The sequence below is a fragment of the Electrophorus electricus genome, chromosome 26, assembly GCF_013358815.1.
Source record: "Electrophorus electricus isolate fEleEle1 chromosome 26, fEleEle1.pri, whole genome shotgun sequence".
Classification (NCBI taxonomy): Eukaryota; Metazoa; Chordata; class Actinopteri; order Gymnotiformes; family Gymnotidae; genus Electrophorus; species Electrophorus electricus.
Window position 1 is genome coordinate 7,008,259 of NC_049560.1, and position 21,282 is coordinate 7,029,540.

General features: G+C 39.0%; 2 protein-coding genes across 6 annotated transcripts in view; one reads left to right on the top strand and one right to left on the bottom strand.

Moving 5' to 3' along the window:
* The window catches only part of rubcn (rubicon autophagy regulator), a 25,075-nt gene extending 11,483 nt beyond the window's left edge, over positions 1–13,592 (top strand). For 3 of the 5 annotated variants that reach the window (XM_027006878.2, XM_027006881.2, XM_027006882.2), the window contains 13 exons: positions 622–714; positions 795–910; positions 988–1,186; positions 1,414–1,518; positions 3,400–3,460; positions 3,563–3,695; positions 4,234–4,379; positions 5,832–5,896; positions 6,321–6,559; positions 10,921–10,982; positions 11,111–11,264; positions 11,408–11,501; positions 11,769–13,592. In XM_027006878.2, coding sequence (XP_026862679.2) covers positions 622–714; positions 795–910; positions 988–1,186; positions 1,414–1,518; positions 3,400–3,460; positions 3,563–3,695; positions 4,234–4,379; positions 5,832–5,896; positions 6,321–6,559; positions 10,921–10,982; positions 11,111–11,264; positions 11,408–11,501; positions 11,769–11,908 — 1,607 coding nt within the window. In that variant the 3' untranslated portion in view covers positions 11,909–13,592. The remainder of the gene's footprint in view (positions 1–621; positions 715–794; positions 911–987; positions 1,187–1,413; positions 1,519–3,399; positions 3,461–3,562; positions 3,696–4,233; positions 4,380–5,831; positions 5,897–6,320; positions 6,560–10,920; positions 10,983–11,110; positions 11,265–11,407; positions 11,502–11,768) is intronic. The other 2 variants (XM_027006879.2, XM_027006880.2) reach the window with 2 other exon arrangements.
* A 254-nt stretch (positions 13,593–13,846) lies between these two features.
* LOC113575420 (5-hydroxytryptamine receptor 3A-like) lies at positions 13,847–18,199 on the bottom strand. Its single transcript, XM_035523092.1, has 9 exons — positions 18,118–18,199; positions 16,188–16,351; positions 16,052–16,096; positions 15,861–15,970; positions 15,583–15,752; positions 15,249–15,409; positions 14,841–15,051; positions 14,425–14,691; positions 13,847–14,073 (listed from the first exon to the last, which is right to left on the bottom strand). The coding sequence occupies exons 1-9, from the start codon at positions 18,197–18,199 to the stop codon at positions 13,847–13,849; spliced, it is 1,437 nt and encodes a 478-aa protein (XP_035378985.1).
* Positions 18,200–21,282: the final 3,083 nt, after the last annotated feature.

Here is a 21,282-nt window from a genome sequence, read left to right on the forward strand (position 1 = left end):
CAGGTCAGCACCTGGTAGCAGAATGCAGGATACTAGCAGGGATAGCATACACTGAGACATACAATCAGTCTGTGACCTTTAACCTGGAGCAGTGGCTTCAACAGAGCCCAGGAATTAGATCAGTCTCAATGTAGAAGAGTGAAGTCCTTGGGATAACTCAACTCCAAGTCTTCTGGTAGAAGGCCAGGGAGAAATGAGATATTCAAGCGAAATGAGAGATGATATAGTTCAGCCTGAAGGAGACATTAAGTAAATGGTACAAGTTCAGAGGGCGCTACCTCTGCAGTACACTCTCACTACTAAATGCCGCTTAAGATTGACTGTCAGACCTGGGCAATGTGGTGGCAGAGTTAAATTTTTAGTATTGCAGAGGGATGTACATACCCTGCGTTCTCACAAGTCAAGACGAATTTTCGTTGTGCATGTGCATTAAAATCACATTTTTTTTAATTTAGCTCTTTTTCTGTAATCAGATGTTTATTTCATTCATATCTATTCTGTAATATGGTTGGAAATGGGGATAATATGGATTAATGAGTGTTTGTGTATCGGTAGTATCTTAATTATGGTGTGTGTGTGTGTGTGTGTGTGTGTGTGTGTGTGTGTGTGTGTGTGTGTCAGAATGTGTTGTGGATGAGTCCTGTGTGAAGAGCTATGGTCCTTTCTCTCCTCAGAGCAGTGACAGCAGTCACAGTTCCCTATATATGGAGGCTAGTGAGTATTGCCTTTTCATTACTAAAACATACTTTTCTTCAAAAGTATGTGCTATGCCACATATTTACATGATTGTGTAGATGGTTTTCAATACAGCTGTATCCCAGATGGAATGTTCCGGAAGCCCTTGGAGGGTCAGAGTCTTATCAGCTATCTCTCAGAACAAGATTTTGGCAGCTGTGCAGATCTAGAGAAGGTAAGAAGCTTCTTCTACCTCAATTTCCATAACCTCATTCACTGTGGTATCTGAGCTGTATCTTGTTCTCCTGGTAGGAAAATGCCCACTTCAGCATCTCCGAATCGCTCATTTCTGCCATTGAGCTTATGAAGTGTAACATGTGCCGAAGGGCTGAGGAAGCCGAGGAGGATGGAGACAGCGACTGCGAAATCCAGCAGCTCAAGCAAAAGATCCGTCTGCGCAGACAGCAAATCCGCCACAGCCGGCTGCAACTGCCTGGCTTTTCCCAGCAGGGTAGAATACAAACAGCATAGTAGAGTCTGGGTTTGCTGTGGTGTTGAGATGTAGCAAACTCTGCGATTTAAAAGCTTTTTACATCTGATGCTTTTTTTATCATCTGATTGTTATGAACATTATTAATATGATTAGATGTTAGAAATCATGTGCTCTGGAGATTCATTGGAGAGGAAAATGTGGGCTAAATTCACATTTAAGGATGCATTTTTCTCCCTTCTGCACAGCAGTCCCCTCCACAGACAGTTGTGGTTCACAGAGGAGCTCCCAAGATTCGATTTACCATTCTGACTTTGGCTCAGCTGAGGATGCAGAGAACATTGAGATAAGAGGTGGGAGAAGGATGTGTGTGTAGTTTTGGAAGTTGACCAATGGGAATGGTCAGTGTATGAGCTGAGAGGCAGGGCATTAAAATGTGTATGGGGTAATTGGTATGTGAGCTGAGAGGTGGGACGTTAAAATGTATGTAGGGGTAATTGGTTTGTGAGTTGAGAGTTGGGGCATTTGTGTGTGGAAATGTGTAAGATCAGAGGTTGGGGTATGTTAATGTGTGAGCTTATGGCTAGTTTGTTGGTGTGTTTAGCGGACAGAGTGGAGTTGGTGTATATTGGAGAAGGGGGCAGGGTTAAAGCATTTGTAAGTTTGGTATTTCTCAAATTTTCCTCTCTAGTGCTAATTGGTTTGTTTTTGTTTGTACTTCCCCCTGATGTTTATTTTTAAGTGTTATAACAGTCAGTCTTAAAGCCATATGTCATAAAACAACCTTAAAGTTATGATATTTTTCTAAACTTTAATATATTACTTTTCATGTGGAATGGATAAAAAGGATAGAAGGTGTCTATTTTTCAGGAGTGTTTAGACATGACTTGTTTTGAAATAGAAAATCTAAATGGTCTAGTAATGCTTCCAATACAAGTTACTTTGTAACTCTCAGGAACTTAACCTCTGTGCTAGTGGTAAGTTATTGTGTATGGATGAAAGATGTACGGGCCATCCCTAAAAGGACCTCCCTGCATTAACCATGCTGACTGTGTTTGAAGGGATGGGTGGCTGTAGGCCTGTCCTTGGTGAAGTCTCTGCTGGCTTCTCAGAATGGCATGTCACAGCCCCTTTCCTCCCTTTTCTCAGGTGTCTGACAACTGTGTTGGTACTGCGAAAATGGCTCTAGAGCTACTTCCTAATGCTGATGGCCTATGCAGCCGAGGGTGTGTGTTCAAGTAAATCTCTCAGAAGCTGCTCGTCAGTTTATTTGAGCCAAATTGTCTCTAACATTAATTCTAATAGCATTATAATATACTTGTTGGAGAGCTTGTCTACTGCTGCATAAGTAGTACTAGCTTTTCTGTATCTGCAAGTAGGCACTAGTATTTTATTACCTCTTAAATATTATTACCAAAGACATTATAAGCTTTGTATGGCAGTTATCACTATGATACGGCCAGTGCTATAAAGCTGGATTTTGTACTGGAAGTAAGTGTTTGTGTGGTTGCTTTGTAGCCTTACGTAGATGCTTTAGGGAGTTTGAGATCTTGTGAGCTTTTCTTAGCATTCATATCAATAGTAAACCTCCCAGCATTTCAAAATGTTCATATGACAAAATGGTGTGTATAGATGAAGCGCCCTGTTTGGGTTCAATTCTTTTCAGATTTGCACCATGTGTAATTATTGTGTTTTATTTCATGTACAGTACTGCACTTGTGTATGTTTTATACTATAAACCCCTGTCTTGTTTTGGTATGTTGCACATGAAGACATGGAGGAAAGTGTTTCACTAGGTCTAGTTGTATATTGATAGGATGACAATGACCACTTGATAACTGTTAACTCTGTAATAAGCTGGTCCACCTGGGCCTTCACAGGTATTTAGTCACATTCAGTACCAAATCTCTTAGTTCAGTAGCTACTGTCTGTCTTCTCTGCATTCCTGCTGCTCATGAGGTTAAGTGTATGACTCAAGCGTTAAAGGTTATGCAGTAAAACATAACTAACCTTTAGTAAGAAAAGAACTCTGGACTCTTAGCAGAAAGAAGTTTACAATTTCCTCTGAATTTTCCTGTTTCTAAACTTTCTTGCGGAGCCAATCTATACTGCATTAGATTATGGTGGCCATTTTTAAATTGAGATCTAATGTTAGTACAAAAAGCCTTTCTTTTCATTATGAAGAAGAATGTCTGTGTGGTCATATGGTCATGATTTTTCCTTTCCTTTTGCAGATGCAGACATCAAAGCAAGTGCAACCCCTTGCAGCAGGTCCTTTCTCAGCTCTGACTCTGTGTAAGGGATTGCACAATGGGGTTGTTTCAGTTCCAAGTGTCTTTATTGAAGCTTATTGTATAACAGCTTATTCAGTCATGTGCTGAAAATGTTCCTGTGTAGGTCTCCCTCTTTCCTTCAGTCTAACTCTGCGGAGTCAGTGGCTATGGGGCTTCTACGTCAGTTTGAAGGCATGCAGCTTCCTGCTGCCTCTGAGCTTGAATGGCTTGTTCCGGAGCATGATGCTCCTCAGAAGGTATGTATGCGCACATGAACACGTGTGCACGCACACCACACACACACGCACACCACACACACACACCACACACACGCACACCACACACACACGCACACATATATAGCACTTTGCTTGCACAACTGATGAAGATGAAGGACCTTTGTTCAAAACATCCTGTTTTTCATGAAACTACCGTATCTTTTATTTTTTATATGTATAATGTGCGTGTGTGTATGTGTCTCCCTTTATCCATGTTACCACCCCTAAGGACATAATGACTGCACACATTTACTGGCTACCTGGTTAACTGTGTTTTAATGAAAAGCAGATAGGCTAACCTCAGTCATTTCTCAGCAGTAAGACAGAAGACCACTTAAAACTCTGCACTTCCCTCTGAGATTTCTGTCAAATTTATGAAATTTGTGTAAAGAATAGCTGTACAATGGATGGTCATCTGTAGCCTAATTGTGTTGTTTAATTAGTCCTCCTAAGGGCCACTGTAACATTACGTTATAATACAGAAATTTTACTTAATTCCTCTATGTTGTGTCTATAGCTGCTCCCTATACCCGATTCCCTGCCTATCTCTCCTGATGATGGGGAGCATGCAGACATCTATAAACTACGCATCCGAGTACGTGGAAACCTGGAATGGGCACCTCCAAGGCCTCAGATAATCTTCAATATTCACCCTGCACCAAAGTGAGTCCAACACATTTTCCACCAACTAAAGGACAATGCTTTCTTCGTAGTCAGTGCCAGTTTCCAGGAACCAGCAAACATTTCAAGAATGACTTGAGATCAGTTGATTTGTTACATATCTGATAAGGTAGTTCCCTATCTGAGGAAAAAAACATTGATAGAGTACATAAAAACAAAAATGTTTGCAAATTTTAGTCCTTGATTTGAGAGCAACACTTTCAGCATCTCTATCTGGTGCTAAAGGATTGTCATAGATGTTTATGTGCAAAGTGATGTGTTTTGTTTGTTTTATGTTACAAATGTTTGCAACTATTAATATATATTAAAGGACTAAAGGACAACTAAAGGACAATGCTTTCTTCGTAGTCAGTGCCAGTTTCCAGGAACCAGCAAACATTTCAAGAATGACTTGAGATCAGTTGATTTGTTACATATATGATAAGGTAGTTCCCTATCTGGGGAAAAAACATTGATAGAGTACATAAAAGCAAAAATGTTTGCAAATTTTAGTCCTTGATTTGAGAGCAACACTTTCAGCATCTCTATCTGGTGCTAAAGGATTGTCATAGATGTTTATGTGCAAAGTGATGTGTTTTGTTTGTTTTATGTTACAAATGTTTGCAACTATTAAGCAACAACAACTTTATTGGCAGACAAAATATTGAGATATTTTAAATTTTATGCATTTGGCAGACACCCTTATCCATAGCGTCTTACAATTTCAAGCATGAAGACAAATGTAGTGTTACCCTGAGGACTCTTATTGGTATAGTATAGAGCACTTGCCTTTAAACCCCAGTCCCCCAAGGGACAGGCCGTAATGTTACCCACTACACAAACCCAACACAGATTAAATGAAACACGGTGAAAAGGCACATTTCCAGAAGATGGCAGCCAGACAGGGCAGTGGTAGCTCAGTGGTTAAGTTACTTGACTTGTAAATGGAAGGTTGCTGGTTTAAGCCCAACCACTCCCAAGTTGCCACTGTTGGGGCCCCTGAGCAAGGCCCTTAACCCGCTATTGCTCAAGTTGTACTTAGTTAGAATTGTAATTCGATTTGGATAAAAGCATCAGCTAAATGCCATAAATGTAAATGTAAACATTACAAGTGAGAACAAGGTCACAATTCCTTGGTTCCAGACAAGAAAGTTTGATTTTTTGCAGGCCAAGAACCACTTTTTGTGGTGGAAAAGCACAGAACAGTTCCAAGATTTTGGCACCAGCACTGGCACCATGTTGGTGGAAAAATATGTAGTAATCAGTACTAGAGGGAGGCACATGCTAGTACTTTCCTGATATAAACACCTATTCATATGACTCAGGAGTAGTGCAGTTCTGGTGACGGTACCATGCTAGTGTGGTGGAGTTAGTGTGGTGGATTTGATTATCAGGGGTCTATGTAATATTATGATTGTTTTTTCTTACTCACTGTATCTATAATTTGTGCCTCAGGAGGAAAGTAGTAGTGGCCAAGCAGAACTACAGGTGTGCAGGATGTGGTACACGCATTGATCCAGGTACATTGCATGTTTGGGTGCCAATGTGTGAATGTATTTATTCTGAGCTTATATCCATTTGAACACTGACCACTTTTTTATTGGTTCAGCTCTAGCACTTTAAAAAGACATGTTCATCTGATGTGTTTTACATCCATATTTATGGAATTTGGCAGATGCTCTTATCCAGAGCAGCTTCCATATTTATCAGTATGACTGTACACATGATTTAAGGAAATTAAACTATGACCTTGGTGTTTCTAGTATCATGTTCTACCTGGTAAGCTACATAATATTAATTAACATGTATATTAGGCTGTTTGGTTAAACATATTGCATCTTGTGTAAGTTTGTATGAAATGTACTGTGTTGATCTGTTTTTGAGATTAGAGAATTAGGGTACATTACTGTAGGGTACATAACTTTACATCTGTTGCTTTGACAGACTATATAAAGAGACTGCGGTACTGTGAATATCTGGGTCGCTACTTTTGCCAGTGCTGCCATGAGAATGCTGTTTCTGTGGTTCCAAGCCGCATCCTCAGGAAGTGGGACTTCAGCAAGTACAATGTCAGCAACTTTGCAAGGGACCTCCTGGGTAAGATAGCAGGAGACCCTCTCTTCAACCCCAACGACATAAACAGCAGCCTGTACAAGAAGGTCAAAGCCCTAGAAGCGGTGCGGGTAAGCGTCACTGCAAATCTTTGGTCTATTGTTTCTCATCCAATTGAATTTCTTAAATACAAACAATCCCAAACAGAACTCTACTCTCCTGAATTATGGCATTATTAGCTCCATTATGACATAGTCTTCTGTGTTGCAGTGTGTAAAGCGTGAACCCATGCCAAATTTTGCATAAATACAAATGAGTCTTAGAAAAGTGATGGTAATTGCATTGAGCCCAAAAAATTAACATACAGAGGAGTGTTTCTCCTGTAGCAACACTTTTAAAACCAGTTTGAAGTTGTTAAAATATAATTGTTTATTTGTTCTTTTTACAAAATAAGCATACCGTCAAAATACTTATTTGGTTATTTGTAATTATAAAGAACCTCCGATTTTACTTGCGACAAGGAATGAATGACAGGCAATGTACATAGTTTAAAAAAAATCCAAATTTATTTAAATAGCACTTTTTATAACACATGTTGTCACAAAGCAGCTTTACAAATGTCCAACTCCAAGCCTCCAGTGAGCAAGACAAGGGCAAGAATGGCAAGGAAAAACTCTGTAGACCATGAGGAAGAAACCTTGACAGGAACCAAGACCCAAAGAGGGGGTGCCATGCTCCTCTGGCCGCCGACGGTCACCACAATAACAATTTTAAGAGAAAAATAACTAATAATAAAATGTAAAAATAAGCAATTAATGTCTAGTCCATGTCTAGTCCAATTTTCTAGAGAGCCTAATCTTGTGATGGTGTTCATGTGTCCGAAACCCATCCTGCAAAAGAACATCCATTAAGGGCAACTGAGAATTAGTTGGCTGGGGTGGAGGTGTGGTGCGTTACAGCAGGGGACATCAGGGAGTGGTGGGAGTAGCCATGGCAGCTGAGACAGCTTGAGGCTCATTAATATCATGACATCAGGGGTAGGTGTACCTCGGCAGAAAGAGAGACTAGATTATTAGGCATGTCCAGGTAAGAGTGTGTGTCCAGGTACTATAATGTGCAGAGATGGACTCCAGCAGATCTAGCTATGGCAGTACAGCTTAAAGAATAGAGCCAGAAGGAAACACAGGCATGAGGGCACCCTGGGACATCAGCACGCCACTGCTCTCAGTCAACAAACTTGAGTGAAAAAAGAGAGGTTAGCCCTACATTTGTATAAAAACGTCTCCGCCTTGCATATGGCATATTCTAGCCATACTTGTAACGTGGATCAATCACGAGGTGGACGCATGCACGCAGATTTATCCATAATCAAAGTCGTAGTCACGGTCCAGGGTCATAGAGCCGACACAGAGTTAAGGAATACATCTTAAACTACACAAAACACAACGTGATGACAAAATGGGAAGCAGGCTCTAACAATGACTCAAGCAACGATAAAAACAAACACTAAACACTAGAGATCACAAAACAGGCATAGACAACACGAGGCTTGGAACACGAACAGAGGCTAGCCTTAACACAGGAATGAAATCACAAAGACCAGCAAATTAACATGGAAAGCACAAGGTTTAAACAATGATGACAAACAATGCACGAGTGATACAAATGAGGTGAAAACCAAAACAAAGACTAGAAAAAGAATGGAGAAAATGAACCAATAACCTGAGATGGGGACACTAGAAGGGGCCAACCGTGACAATACTATTATATATTTAAATGAGTGACTTCCTGATAAAATCCTCCTAATTTCATTTTTTTAAATTCAAAATACTTTCTCAATGATTAAAAATAATGCTATTCTGTTAAACATAGAGAAAAATAAAGTTATTGAGCTAGATAATGTAAATGTAAATATAAAGTTTTTAAATTTAAAGTTCCACAATTTGTCTAAATGTCACAAATTTATCAAAGGGATAAAAATTATTTTGTCTGTTTTGTCTGTATTGTTCTTGACAATACATGCTCATTATTCCCTATTACACATTTATGGTGTGTATAAGGCATGCTTGAATATAATCTTCCATGAATAAGGTGTTTATCAAAATCTGAATGTCTGATGGGTAATTTACTAATAGGGATGAAATGGTAACAGTTTCATAGTAAAATTCCATGCAGTTAGTATTAGTTTCAAATTTTAATTAGAAAGTGAATTTCGTGAAAAAAAACTTTGAAATGGCTTGCCAAAGACTATTGCAATAGCATGAAAAATATGTTAACCGACAATCAGTATAGCTAACATTTTATGAAGGACAGATATGTAATTTGTATTACAAATTGAAATTTATATCGTTTGATGAATATACAAATAGTTAACATTATTTTCAGTTTGAGTATGGAGGGATTTTTAAAAATGTAGATGAGATCCATCAGTATAAAATGCGTTTTGCAGCTTGGTGTTGGCTATTAAATATTTTTACCAAGTTTGTTGGCAGTATCTTAAATTGTGAGAGTTCTAAAATCAATGGGCTCCTATGACTGTAGTTTGAAAATTAAGGGAGTTAGAAAATAGGTGTTTTCCTAAGGGAGGATGGAGGGATGAATTAAGTTAAATGAAAGGATGGAAGGGGTCGATAGACAAGAGCCATTAGTAAAAAGGTTTTGTTTTTTGTTTTTTGTTTTGTTCAAGATTAAGAAACCACTGACTTTACATACCATTAGTTGGCACATAAAACTCAGATGCATGTAGTCTGAACCAGTGCAGATTTCACATTTTTACTCTCTTGTTTTAGCTAGTTTGAGTGTAATGACAATGCCAGCTATTTCAGCACATTGGAGAATTGCACTCCCAGCTGGAACATTTAAGGCTTGAATGGTGTGTCATTGATCCATACCACATTGTGAGTTTTTGTGTATTGTAAAGAACAGCCATCCACATATGCAATGATCTTGTTTTTTCAGCCGTTTGGATCAAAATAGTAGTGTTTGATGGGCACAGGTGTGGGGTTTTCCTGAACTGGCATGATCCTCACTGAGACATCAGTATGATGCAAATCCCATCCCTAAGAGCATGTTCTGTCGTTGTGCATAGCACACTTCAGTGTCAAAGCTCTGCTAAGCCATCAGCCAGGCAGCCACATGGGCTACATGGCGCAGCGGTAGCTCATTGGTTAAGGTAGTTGACTTGTAATCGGAAGGTTCATGCCCCACTACTGCCGAGTTGCCACTGGCCCCTGAGCAAGATCCTCAATTGCTCAAACGTCAGCTAAGTGCTGTAAGTGTAATGATGGCAACACTCTCCAATTCACTGGCTGCTCAAGAAAGTGACTAGCTGGTATTGCCAGTAATGCATTAACACACTGTTTAATTTACATTTATAGCATTTAGCAGACGCCCTTATCCAGAGCGACTTACAAAAGTACTTTGTCGTTTACTCATAGAATACATCCTAGCCAGTACAGTAGGTTAGAGTCCAAAATACTAATGAACTGGAATACTGTAGAAATACAGAGATCAATGCTGATGCCTAGAAGTACAAAATGCATAAGCTCCATATTTGACCATGATGCGTGCAATAAACAAAGGAGCAGTCAACATCATTGTATTAAGCAAAACACTACAATAAGTACGGGTTTCAGTTAGTCAGCATAGGAGCAGGGTCAGTGGTCATTTTATATATTCCATGAATAAATGGGTCTGCAGTCTGTGTTTGAAGACTGTAAGGGACTCTGCTGTCCGGACAGCAAGAGAAAGTTCATTCCACACAAAATGTGGGCTGTGTGTCCTTGCAGTAGTCACAAATATTCCATTCTTTAAGCTTTAATCCTGTTAATGGCAGTGTGGCCCAGACTCACTGGTGCTGGGAGTAATTTGTTCATGGTAAAATCTGGTTATTCTCTGGGTGAGGAGCTGCAGTGTCATTGGAAGGTTTGCAAGAATAAGATTGGAAGAAAGAATGTCCATGCTCCACTATAGTAGGGAAAGTGCAGAGGCCTCCTGAGGTGCTGTGTTTGTGATGTAATGTACCTCTTCACTAGGTGTGCAAAGCACTTCATGACCGTCATTGTCAGTGCTGTTGGTTGGAAGTTGCTGGGCCTCATGAGTCTGGGAATTTTTAGCACAGATAAAATTGTTCATGGTTTTCATATGGTAGGAATCTTAAAAAGACTGGAAGAATAAAGGAGTGCAAGTTGTAGATGTAGACGACATAAGGCACAGCTGGAGGGCATTGGCACATGATGGCGCCACAGCTCTCACACTGGTGCAGAGGGCAGAAAAGCAGGAAACTTCTTTTAGTGTTGATCTTACATCAGCAGCAGACCAGACAGGAGGTGCAGTTATACAGAGAAAATCAGAGATAGTTTACTCTCTGTGGAATGCACTTGACAAATTATATACAACTAATATTGCTAGGTCTGCTTCATTCTAAATCCCCCCCCCCCCCCATTTTTCTTTTAAATTGCACATATGGATAAAAACCTTTATTTTGTTACAGGTCTTGAGAGTCCAGCTATACCATATGAAGAATCTTTTTAAAACTTGTCGCTTGGCTAAAGAGTAGGTGCCTTTTATTACTGTGCTTTCTCTACTTTGTGGGTGGGTGTATGTGTCATGCATATTTATGCTTATAGAATCTTAATTTATGGTCTAAGTTTTCTCCGTCTCATTCCTATGTGTTGTGACAGAGTGCTGGACCAGTTTGACACCATTCCTGGTCATCTGACAGAAGACCTTCACCTCTTCTCCCTCAATGACCTCATAGCAGTGCGTTCTGGTGACCTGACCCCAAAGCTACGAGAGCTTCTCCGCTTGGGATCCACACATGTTGCTGGCTGTGTGGTGAGGAGATCTTTGGATATGTACTATGGGCTTGTTCTTGTGTGATCCTGTCATTTGCTTTAAATGTTAGAGAGAAAAATGGTTCATGCTCATCCAATTATATTTATAGGCTTGTTTCCCTCCTTTTATTGTCGTCTCTCCAGCTCTGTCAGGCCAAGGGGTTTGTGTGTGAATTCTGTGGCAATGAGAAGGACATCATCTTTGCCTATGAGCTAAATAAGTGTCAGCGCTGTGAAGGTGAGGGCTCCTACTCATCCTCTAATCATGTAGTGGATGCCTTGGTAACTCTCTAAGAACCACTGGCTAACAGAGTGCTGTCAGACAGAGGAGAGGAGAGAGGATACAGGACTATTGGAGTATTTCCACTAATAGTAACACAGAACAACTTGGGGTGGAAGTTGTACCTGAATCCTCATATTTTGCTTGAATAAGTAATTTTTTGTTACAGAATTTTTGAGAGATGTTATTCTTGGTAGTACTACCTATTTGTCTTGTGTCTTTCAGAGTGCAGTGCGTGCTACCACAGGACTTGTTTTAGGAACAGTAAAGAGTGTCCGCGCTGCCAGCGGCTAGCAGAGAGGAGGGAGAGGATGGCTCGCAGAAATATGGAGGAGCAGGAGGAGGATGACGGAGGAGGTGTATAAAATGCAGACTGACGGGGAGAGCACATGGCTGCTGTACAGACTATGAACTGCAGTAAACCTGTTGAAAAGGTCTTTATCTTCCTACTGCTTAGTGGCTTCTTTAAATGCAGAGGTATTTTTGTAAAATTCCTCTTTTGAAATATGAATCGTTCTATATCACTGGTATTGCAGAAGTTGTATTCTGCCTGTTTTTTTTGGTTTCCCCGCCCCCCCGTAAACTCAGATGAAGCAATTGGGTCATTGAAAGAAGTTAGAAATGACACATACCTTTAGTAGTTTATTTATTTGTAAATGTAGTTGTCAACTTTTATATATTGCCAATACCTATGTGCCTCTTTCATGCCCGCTACTGCTGTTGTTCTTGAGACTGAGCATTTTTGCTTTGCACAGTATCTGTGTTGGCAGAGGGTGTATGAGAGCTTGGGTACTGCTTGACAACCAGCAATATGACAGCTAGACAGAGAAGCTGTGTGCTTTAAGACAATATAAGATTTGGTGGGGAATGTTCTATAATTATTTTTATACCAAACTTTGTTTCAGTTTAAAAAAGATGTTGTGATGCTGTGTCCTTTTGGGATAATTTAATTTGCGCTTGTATGGTGTTGCATTGATGGATAAGAAGCGTGTCAGTTTAATCAGGTAAGAAACCAAGTTTTTGGTTTGTTTGTTTTTTTTAAATCACCCTTCTCTGTGCTGCAGGTTAATATGTGGTCTGGCTGCACCAAATGTACCCTGTGTGTTAAGAGATGGTATACTCTTAATCTTAGTTTTGTTGTTGATATATAGGACACTCTTGTAGTCATATTTAGTAAAATTCATATTGACTTGATTATTGCCAGGTATGGGTGATAAAACAGGTTTAGATTCCGACTTCTATGAATTTTTATAGAGCTGTTTGTCATGTTCCTGAAAAAGGAAAACCAAAGCTATTAGTTAATGACACAAACTGCAAGTATGAACCTTTTGCTAGTATTAAGCAGATTTTTTAAAGTACATTTTGCTTAATTAGACCATTACCATTTGCAGCCTTTTGAAGCTATAAATATCTTTTTATAATACTGAGATACTTTCATGCCACGTTTGCTGCAATTACCCTGCATTACTTGATTGAGATGCTTTGAAACTGGATTTTGCTGAATTTGTACCATGCCAATTTTGAGTCAACTTAGCCATCATTTTTTAAGCATTAGCCATGCGAGTCAGTTCGCTGTATATAGAGTCAAACTCTGCTTCTTATCCAGTGTATAGGTTATCAACAGCACACCATAAATGTAAATCAGATTTGTTTTTTTTCCCCTCAAATATTACTTTAACATAGCTGAGCTTTACAAAAAGATGTGTTTCTGTTGTTGAGTTGTTTACAGCAATAAGTGTGAGGCACTTTGTCCCTGAATGCACTGACCCAGTGTGACTAAGGGAAATGAAAGGACAGACCTGCTTTGAAGTAGCTGTTTATGGAATCTTTTTTTTTTTTTTTTTTTTTTTTTTTTTTTTTTTTTTTTTTTTTTTTAATTGTTCACTGTTAGTTTCCTGCTGATGGTTGCTGATGTCGTCTATAACTGGTTGGTCTGCCTGCAATTACTTTATGTGGTTTGTGATTATATAAAAGTGCACTACTGACAAAATGTAAATAACAATTGACCTGTTATACAAAATAAATTTAAAAAGAAAGACTTGCATTTTATATTGGATTTTTTCTTTTGCAAGCAAAAAAATGAAAGTTTGTTAACTAAACTTTTTTTAAATTTAGTGCTTATACTTTAAAATCACTGAACCCTTATCAAATGTACTCAATTTGATATATTAACAATAAAGTCTACTTTGCTGTTATGAAAATTAAATGCCTACACCTCAGAGATAGAAGAGGAACATTCGATATTTTCTTGTGTAGCTGTATTTGTAGTGGCTGTTTCATACAGTGCACTAGCGAGCAAGGTATCAGTGGTACATCCAGATGCACCACATGGAGATGATGACAAGTGCATAGCAGGTGATGAGCAGCAAGTAGATGCGGAAGAGCAGGAGGTCCAAGATGTACCCAACATGACACCACTGGTCCTGTAGTTCAGTCTCTCTCTGGAGGAGAGTTAGGTGGGCACGCATCGCTTTCAGGTCATGACAGATCTCTGTGAGCTCAGGTACAGTCAGGCCACTGCTCCCAGATGCTGAGATAAGAGAGCAAAGTGTTAGCAATTTGTTTTGGACTACAGTTAGATAATACAATTACTGTTACTGTTAGTAATACAATTACTGACACAACTAATTTCTTTAGCCTTGTCTACCCAGAAGAACAGAATAAATTGTAGGAATGATTGTTTCTGTCTTTCTATTCTAGAAGTTTATTTTTTGCAGATCTAAACTATAATCTGTTAATCCAATACCAAGAAGACTGGAAGTGAATTTTGATGCTCCCCTTATTTTCACCACTTAATATCTGTGAAATAGTTTTGCAGTAGATGTAATCTAGAGGTAGGACCTGTACATGCTTCTCAATTCTTGTATGATGTGGGTCTTACTGCAGATGGCTGGGTGTTGGTTGGAGGTTGTGTTTGAGGTTGGGATGGTCCAGGGGACACTTCTGTCTTCTTTTGTCATTGTGCCATCTGAAGGATCATCAAGCCACCTGTAGCAGATGATGCAAGCAATGTAGCGTAGCACAATCACTTGGACCCAATGTGGAACCTCCCTATACTTCCTTGAGTTGTGGTGGAGCACATTGGTGATGATAACTGTCTCCAGCAGGCTAATTACCATGAGAGCCAGACACACCGAGAAATAGATACCTATACACATGAAAAAATGCGTTAGAACTAAATAATCTCTACCTAAAAGACCATACCCTCTCATTACATTACTGGGTAGGAGATGTTGAGTTTACAGCAGTAGGTTTACTCATAATGGTGGTTTTAAATGGGTTCCTGCTGGACTTTACCTATAATAGGAGTGCCATTTGCTGTGCTTGGTAGAAGGTCGTTCATGATGAGAAGAAACACTGTGTAACCCAGGATCAAGGTCATTTTGAAAGAGGCACGGTCAACACTGTGTGGTGGCAGGTAAAAAGACAGGATGTCGATAATCATAAGAAAGGCACTGGGTATGAGGAGGTTGACCACATAGAGAATTGGACGCCTCTTTATTACCACCTAGTAAATGAACACAGACATGCATCTGCATTAGGAGATTAGAACTGTCAAAGGTGAATGATAATTTCCATTTGATATTGCACCATGTGCAATAACATGTGGATGTTACATGTCTCCATGTGAAAAGCATTTGCAGTGGGATGTGTCCTCATATTGTCCAACCCCTCAATACCCAAAAAGTAATTTTGCATTCTCACCCAGAAAGTAATGATGTCCCATTCATCTATGTCAAATTTGAGAATTCCTTCTTCTCCTAAAATGACCACCAGTTCCCACTCTCCACTGGCCTCGAGATAGCGCTTTGAGTTCCCTGACATCTCCTCAAAAGGCACAGCAGTTTTGAGTCGTACATCTCTGACTGCAGACACACACAGGAGAAGAGGCTGTTAAGAGCTCAACATGCCTGTGTTGTACATGGTGAAGGCCTAAGCGTCTGCACATGGTGAAGGCAGTGCCTCGCCCACTCAGGGGAGATGATGGTAAATATGCTGATAATGATGGAAAATTGCAGCAGGGAATTATGTGCGTTACTGGTGTGCATGTAGGAGCCAAAGGTGAGAGTGCAGTTTTGAACGTCAAAGGGGAAATTGAAGATCTGCAGATTACAGGCGGTGACGAGCCGGAGCATCCTATCATAGCGGATGAACCCAGTGTGGTTAACGTACACATAAGGACAAGCCTGCGACACGTCGTCATCGACACTGAGAAAGACAAAGAGAGGTGAACAGAGGTCAGACTCAATGGAATTATCCATCTAATCCCAAAACCTCTTCATAAATCAGACAATGTCTATATTAGTGTGCACTTACAACTCATAAACAATAATATCAGGTGACCACAGGTTGTTTACAGGGAGGGAGATTTTACTGATTCCATCACAGGACTCAGGATCCCAGATAAGGAACTCATCAAACCAGTACTGCAGGAAGAGAAACACATCAGGTTATGACAGTGCCATGACAACATCCCCCTATGAAGTGAAAATAACTTGGACTCTTACCAGCCGCAACCACAGGAAGGTCGTAAGAATCTGTGTCTTCTCATTCTGTGGATCAAATCAAGCAGGTTTAAACATGAACACAACCAACATACAACTCAATTATATGAGACAGTCCAGTGGTCATGTGTTGACTCACCACGCCCAGTACAGCATACAGAGTGAAGGAGATGTTAACAGTGGTGGGGTTGTGGAGGTTCACAGCTGGCCTGAATGGCTTCCTGTCAAACACTTCCTGTAGAGACTCATATGTGGGCCCACTGTGTCCCTTTTGGCAGGTCAGCTCACACAGACTCAGGGATGCTTCAACAGAAATGCACAGTAGCCAGTAGGAACTATATGTTACTTAAGTCATTGGGAGTAATGCTCTCTTGGACATGTTTCTGCTGTAATGCTGGGTGCAATGTGTGTTTCTGCTGGTCATGAACCACTGTGCAGTCTGCAACGCATATAGTACCCTTCAGTTCTGAGTATAAAAGCGAGTGTTTTTTCTGTAGTTTTACATGTGTTCCATAAATAGGTTGTTACATGGTTTTCATCAATGTCAGATCTTTTGACCCCTCTTAATTAAAATATTAGCCTATGATCTGAAAATAGGTTTTTTAACAGCTTCGTTAAAATATTATGTCACTAAAAAGCCTATGACCAGATTCTAGGCTCCTAAATTTTTACAGAATGGGTTTTTACTTTTTGCACTTGGTACACTGTCTTACTATGATCAATAATGTTTATCTGGGATCATATTATGGTCATATTTAAACAGCTAATTATGATCTCAGTAATGCATCGGTATCAAATGATAGATACAGCTGCTAACAATTTTGAATGTATTTTTTTTAAAGGCACAACAAACAAAAAATAATCTGAAAAATCAATTAATTAATTGAACTGAAATGAGAACATGTATTTGAAAAATGTAATATGAAATCATAATTTGGTTTAGAAGTACATATTTAAATTCTTTACATTTCAAGAGTTAAGTTATAAAAGTATAATTACCTGTGAGTAAAATGGAACATACAGATAGATAAAAAATCCTGAGGTATCCCATCCTGTCTGGTGTCAAAAAAAAAGGACATATACACACTACACACCCTAGATCACACTGCTCAGCTCCTCGAGCTGCTCATAGAAAATATCTTCCACAGTGTCTTCTGCTTTTATTGACATATATATATATATATATATATATATATATATATATATATATATATATATATATATATATATATATATATATAGAGTTGTTCAACACCTTTGATAATCACTCAGCTGTTTTATTTTTGTTGCACAGTATCTACAGTCATCATTTGTTTTTCCATGACAGGTTTAAGAGAGAAGTCACACCTTTAATTAACAACAGAAATGCACCTGACTTTGTTTAAGCCTCTTAAAGCATTTCACTTATTGTTCTTTTTGGGTACTGGGTTGTTTTGTCTTGACTACTGTAAACGTAGCTAGGTCAATGGGCAACAGCTCTGCTGTATGGTCCCAGGTGCCAAGCCCAGAAGGAAATCCGCATGCATAAACATAAAGGGAGACATGAGTATGCATCTGTATAACAAAAAGGTGTTAGCAAGAACAGTGCTGCCTAAAGTTATAAACATACCATATGTATTTCTGCTTACTGAGTCTTCTAATGCAAACTTTTCCTGTCACTGTGGTGCTTTCTGGATGGTTCAGGTTAGGTTTAAGTAAACAGCAACACCACCAGGCAAAAGCACATGATGTATGACAGGTTTATTCTCTCCCAGACACTACATGCATTTCAGACTGTGCTCTTGAAACAGTTTAATAATTTGTGTATTCATCCAGTTTAAGTATGTCCTCTCACAGCCTTACCAAAAGTGCCAAAAATTTGTAAACGTTCTGCTGTCAGAACAAATACCCTGGTGGTTCAAATCTTTTCTGCAGATGAAGTGATCTTATTGTGCACAACAGTGTCTCTGAGCAGCAGTGTTAGCTTTAGTATTAGCAGTAGATGAATGAACACTGTTAGAGGGGCTAGAAGACAGGACTACATAGTTATACATAGCACATGTTACATAGCACAAGCTATCAGTACTTACAGTAGCGGCTCTGTTCATGCATTCCATTGGCCCACCTTTGTGTCTCCCCACTGCTCACTATTCCACAAAGCCACCGATCCATGGTCCACTGCCAGTATTCCCACACAGTACTCCTCATACAGTATAAAAATGCCAGCTTTCAAACTTGGATAACAAGTTGCAAAAAATAATTTTCTGTAGGAGATTGTAGCAAATCTGATCGCACATATGTTCAGAAAGCTGTGGAGCCATTTTCTGATGTGTTTCTTTAGGAATTATTCTGTTCCACTATCTATGGGACAAATCATAAAAATATGAAAATTTACATTGACAGTATAGTTTCTAATTCTGATGTGAAGTTGACATGGCAGTAGTGTATCAGTGTCCAGGGCCAGGTCTGGTGGAAGGCCAGGGTTTCCTTCATCAGGCATGCAGTAGCAAATAACCTCATGATGGTAGAGACTGTTCCAGGGATAGATGGGCAGGGAGGCTCAATCTTGGTTGGATTCCATGTAAAGGATCAGGGATAGCTCAGGAAGAAAAGTAAGATGGGCAGAAAGAGGAAGGAAGTATATTGGTAGATATGCAAACAAATACATATGAATGCATAGTACATATGATTGAAAGTTGGCTAGAGGGTTTTGCAAATAGTATGATCCAGCTCAGTTTAAGAACTGAAGGTGTATCAGGGTCCAATTCTGAGGCAGTGAGCATAATCCAAAGATGGGGTGTCATGGCAAGAACACCTTGTAGTAAGGACAAAGGCAGAGGATAAGATAAGAAAATAGAAGATGGTATACTATACCGAGTAAGAGCAATAGTTTGTTTCACTATAGCCAACTAGCAATAAATTTGACAACATAATATTTAAAAGATGAGTACATGTCAGAATAACAATTTTGAAGATAGCATTGCACAAGCACAATATGCTAGCCAAAGGCTTGTGCGAACAGGTAGGTTTATTGTTATTGAGTGTGTGTCTGAATCCCGTACTGAGGTAGAAAGTGCATTCCATAGTTGGGGTGCCTTATACGAGAATTATTGGCTACATTTTGTGATTTTTATTTTTATTTTGCTAGCAAAAGTATTTATTTATGGTTCTATGTAAGCATTACTTATTTGTACATTTATGTCCAAAATAATAGCAGTGTGTTTAAAACAACAAAGAAAAAGGTCAATCCTCATAATAGCATTTATTTCCATATACACAAAGGCACTGGGAGCACTGCACATTCAATTCCAAAAGATAATATGAATGAAATATCAATTTTGAAACTGTAAATGAAGAAAAAAAGAATAATGGGTTGTTAAAAAAATAGCAGTGTCTTCATTTTCATTTACAAACTCAGATATTTACAGTATAAACTGTTGTTTATAGATTTAGCTTTTCTGTTGATCACTGAACTAATATTTTGTTGTATTTCCTTTATTTCTAATAACTGCTTTACATCTGTGTGCCATGGAGTCAACTAACATCAGACACCTGCGAAAAGATCTTCCATCCAAAGCTGACTGGACTACATTCCACAGTTCTTCTGCATTCTTGGGTTTTGCATCAAAAACAGCATTTTTGATGTCACTCCACAAATTCTCAATCGGATTGAGGTCTGGGGATCGGGCTAGCCACTTCATAACATGAATCTTTTTGGTATGGAACCAGAATGTTGCCCGCTTGATGGTGTGTTTGGGGTCGTTGTCCTGCTGAAACGCCCATTACAAGGACGTTTCTTCTTCAGCATAACACAAAATGATCTCTTCCAGTATTTTGATATATTCAAACTGGTCCATGGTGCCTGGTATGTAATAAATGTGTCCAACTCCAAAGTATGAGAAACATCCCCAAACAATGTTTTACAGTCCTCACAGTCTACTGTGGCTTGAAATCAGTGTTTATGGGTTGTCTCACAAACTGTGGCCTTTAGACCCAATAAGAACAATTTTGCTCTCATCTGTCCATTGAATGTTGTGCCATTTCTCTTTAGGCCAGTCATTGTATTCTTTGGCAAACTGTAACCTTTTCAACGCGTCTTTTTTTTCAGCAATTGTACTTTACGAGGGTTTCTTGCAAATAGTTTGCCGTCATGTAGGCATCTTCTGATTGTTGCAGTACTCACAAATAACTGAAGATCTTCGATTTCCCTGGAGCTGATCATTGGATGCTTCTTTTCCATTTTTGTTATTCTATGATATACACAGATGGTAGTATTTCTTTTCCTACCACATGTTTTGGGTTTTGTTTGCCATTTTAAAGCTTTTGAGATCATTTTAGCTGAGCAGCCAATTATTTTCTGCACTTCTTTATATGTTTTCCCCTCTCCAATCAACTTCTTGATCAAAGTTTTTTCTCCTTCGGTACAATGTCTGGAACGATCCATTTTATTCACTGAGCAAGGGCTAAAACGAGCAGGTACAACAGTTGCTGCCCTCCTTCTTTAAATAAGGGCCAAAATTGACACCTGTTTCTTCATAGAATGAATGGCCTTATTAATTGAACTCCACACTGATATTAATTTGAACACGCCCCTTTCATTAAATGAGTCAGTTACACCCAATTAGCAGCGTACAACATGTCATGACTGTTGATTCTGTTGGTTGCCCATTATTTGGCTACACCTAGTCATGAATTTTTTCCTATGTTGTTATTATCTTTTCTGCCAATATCAGTAATTAAATACATTAGTGATGTTAGACTGCTATTATTTTGCACATAAGTGTATGTGTTGATATTTCAGGTTTACATTGTTCATATGATAAAACACTTTGAGTGTCCAGATATATGTTGGTGTTGGTGTTTATATAATGGTGTTTAGCTTGCTGGATAGCTTTATGTGACATTAAGTGAGGCCAGTATAGGATCAGGTCCAGACTTTCACCCAGGATTGCTCTATATATTTCTGTCTTCATCTTTCATTCTATTTGTCACATGGTGCCATAGATGAAGCAACAGGCAGGATGCATGTACAAGGAAGGGTTTAATAAAATAATGAAAACAAACAACACATATACAGACTGGGGAAAACAAAATGAAAAACAAACTGATGCAAACATGGAACACAAAATGAGAATACAAGAAAACACTGATTTTAGTGGGAAAAAAGTTGAACATCTGTTGCCCATTTTGAAAAGCTGACTATCTTTTTCTTTGACCAAAAAGTACATACAACAAAGCTATACAACATGTCATTT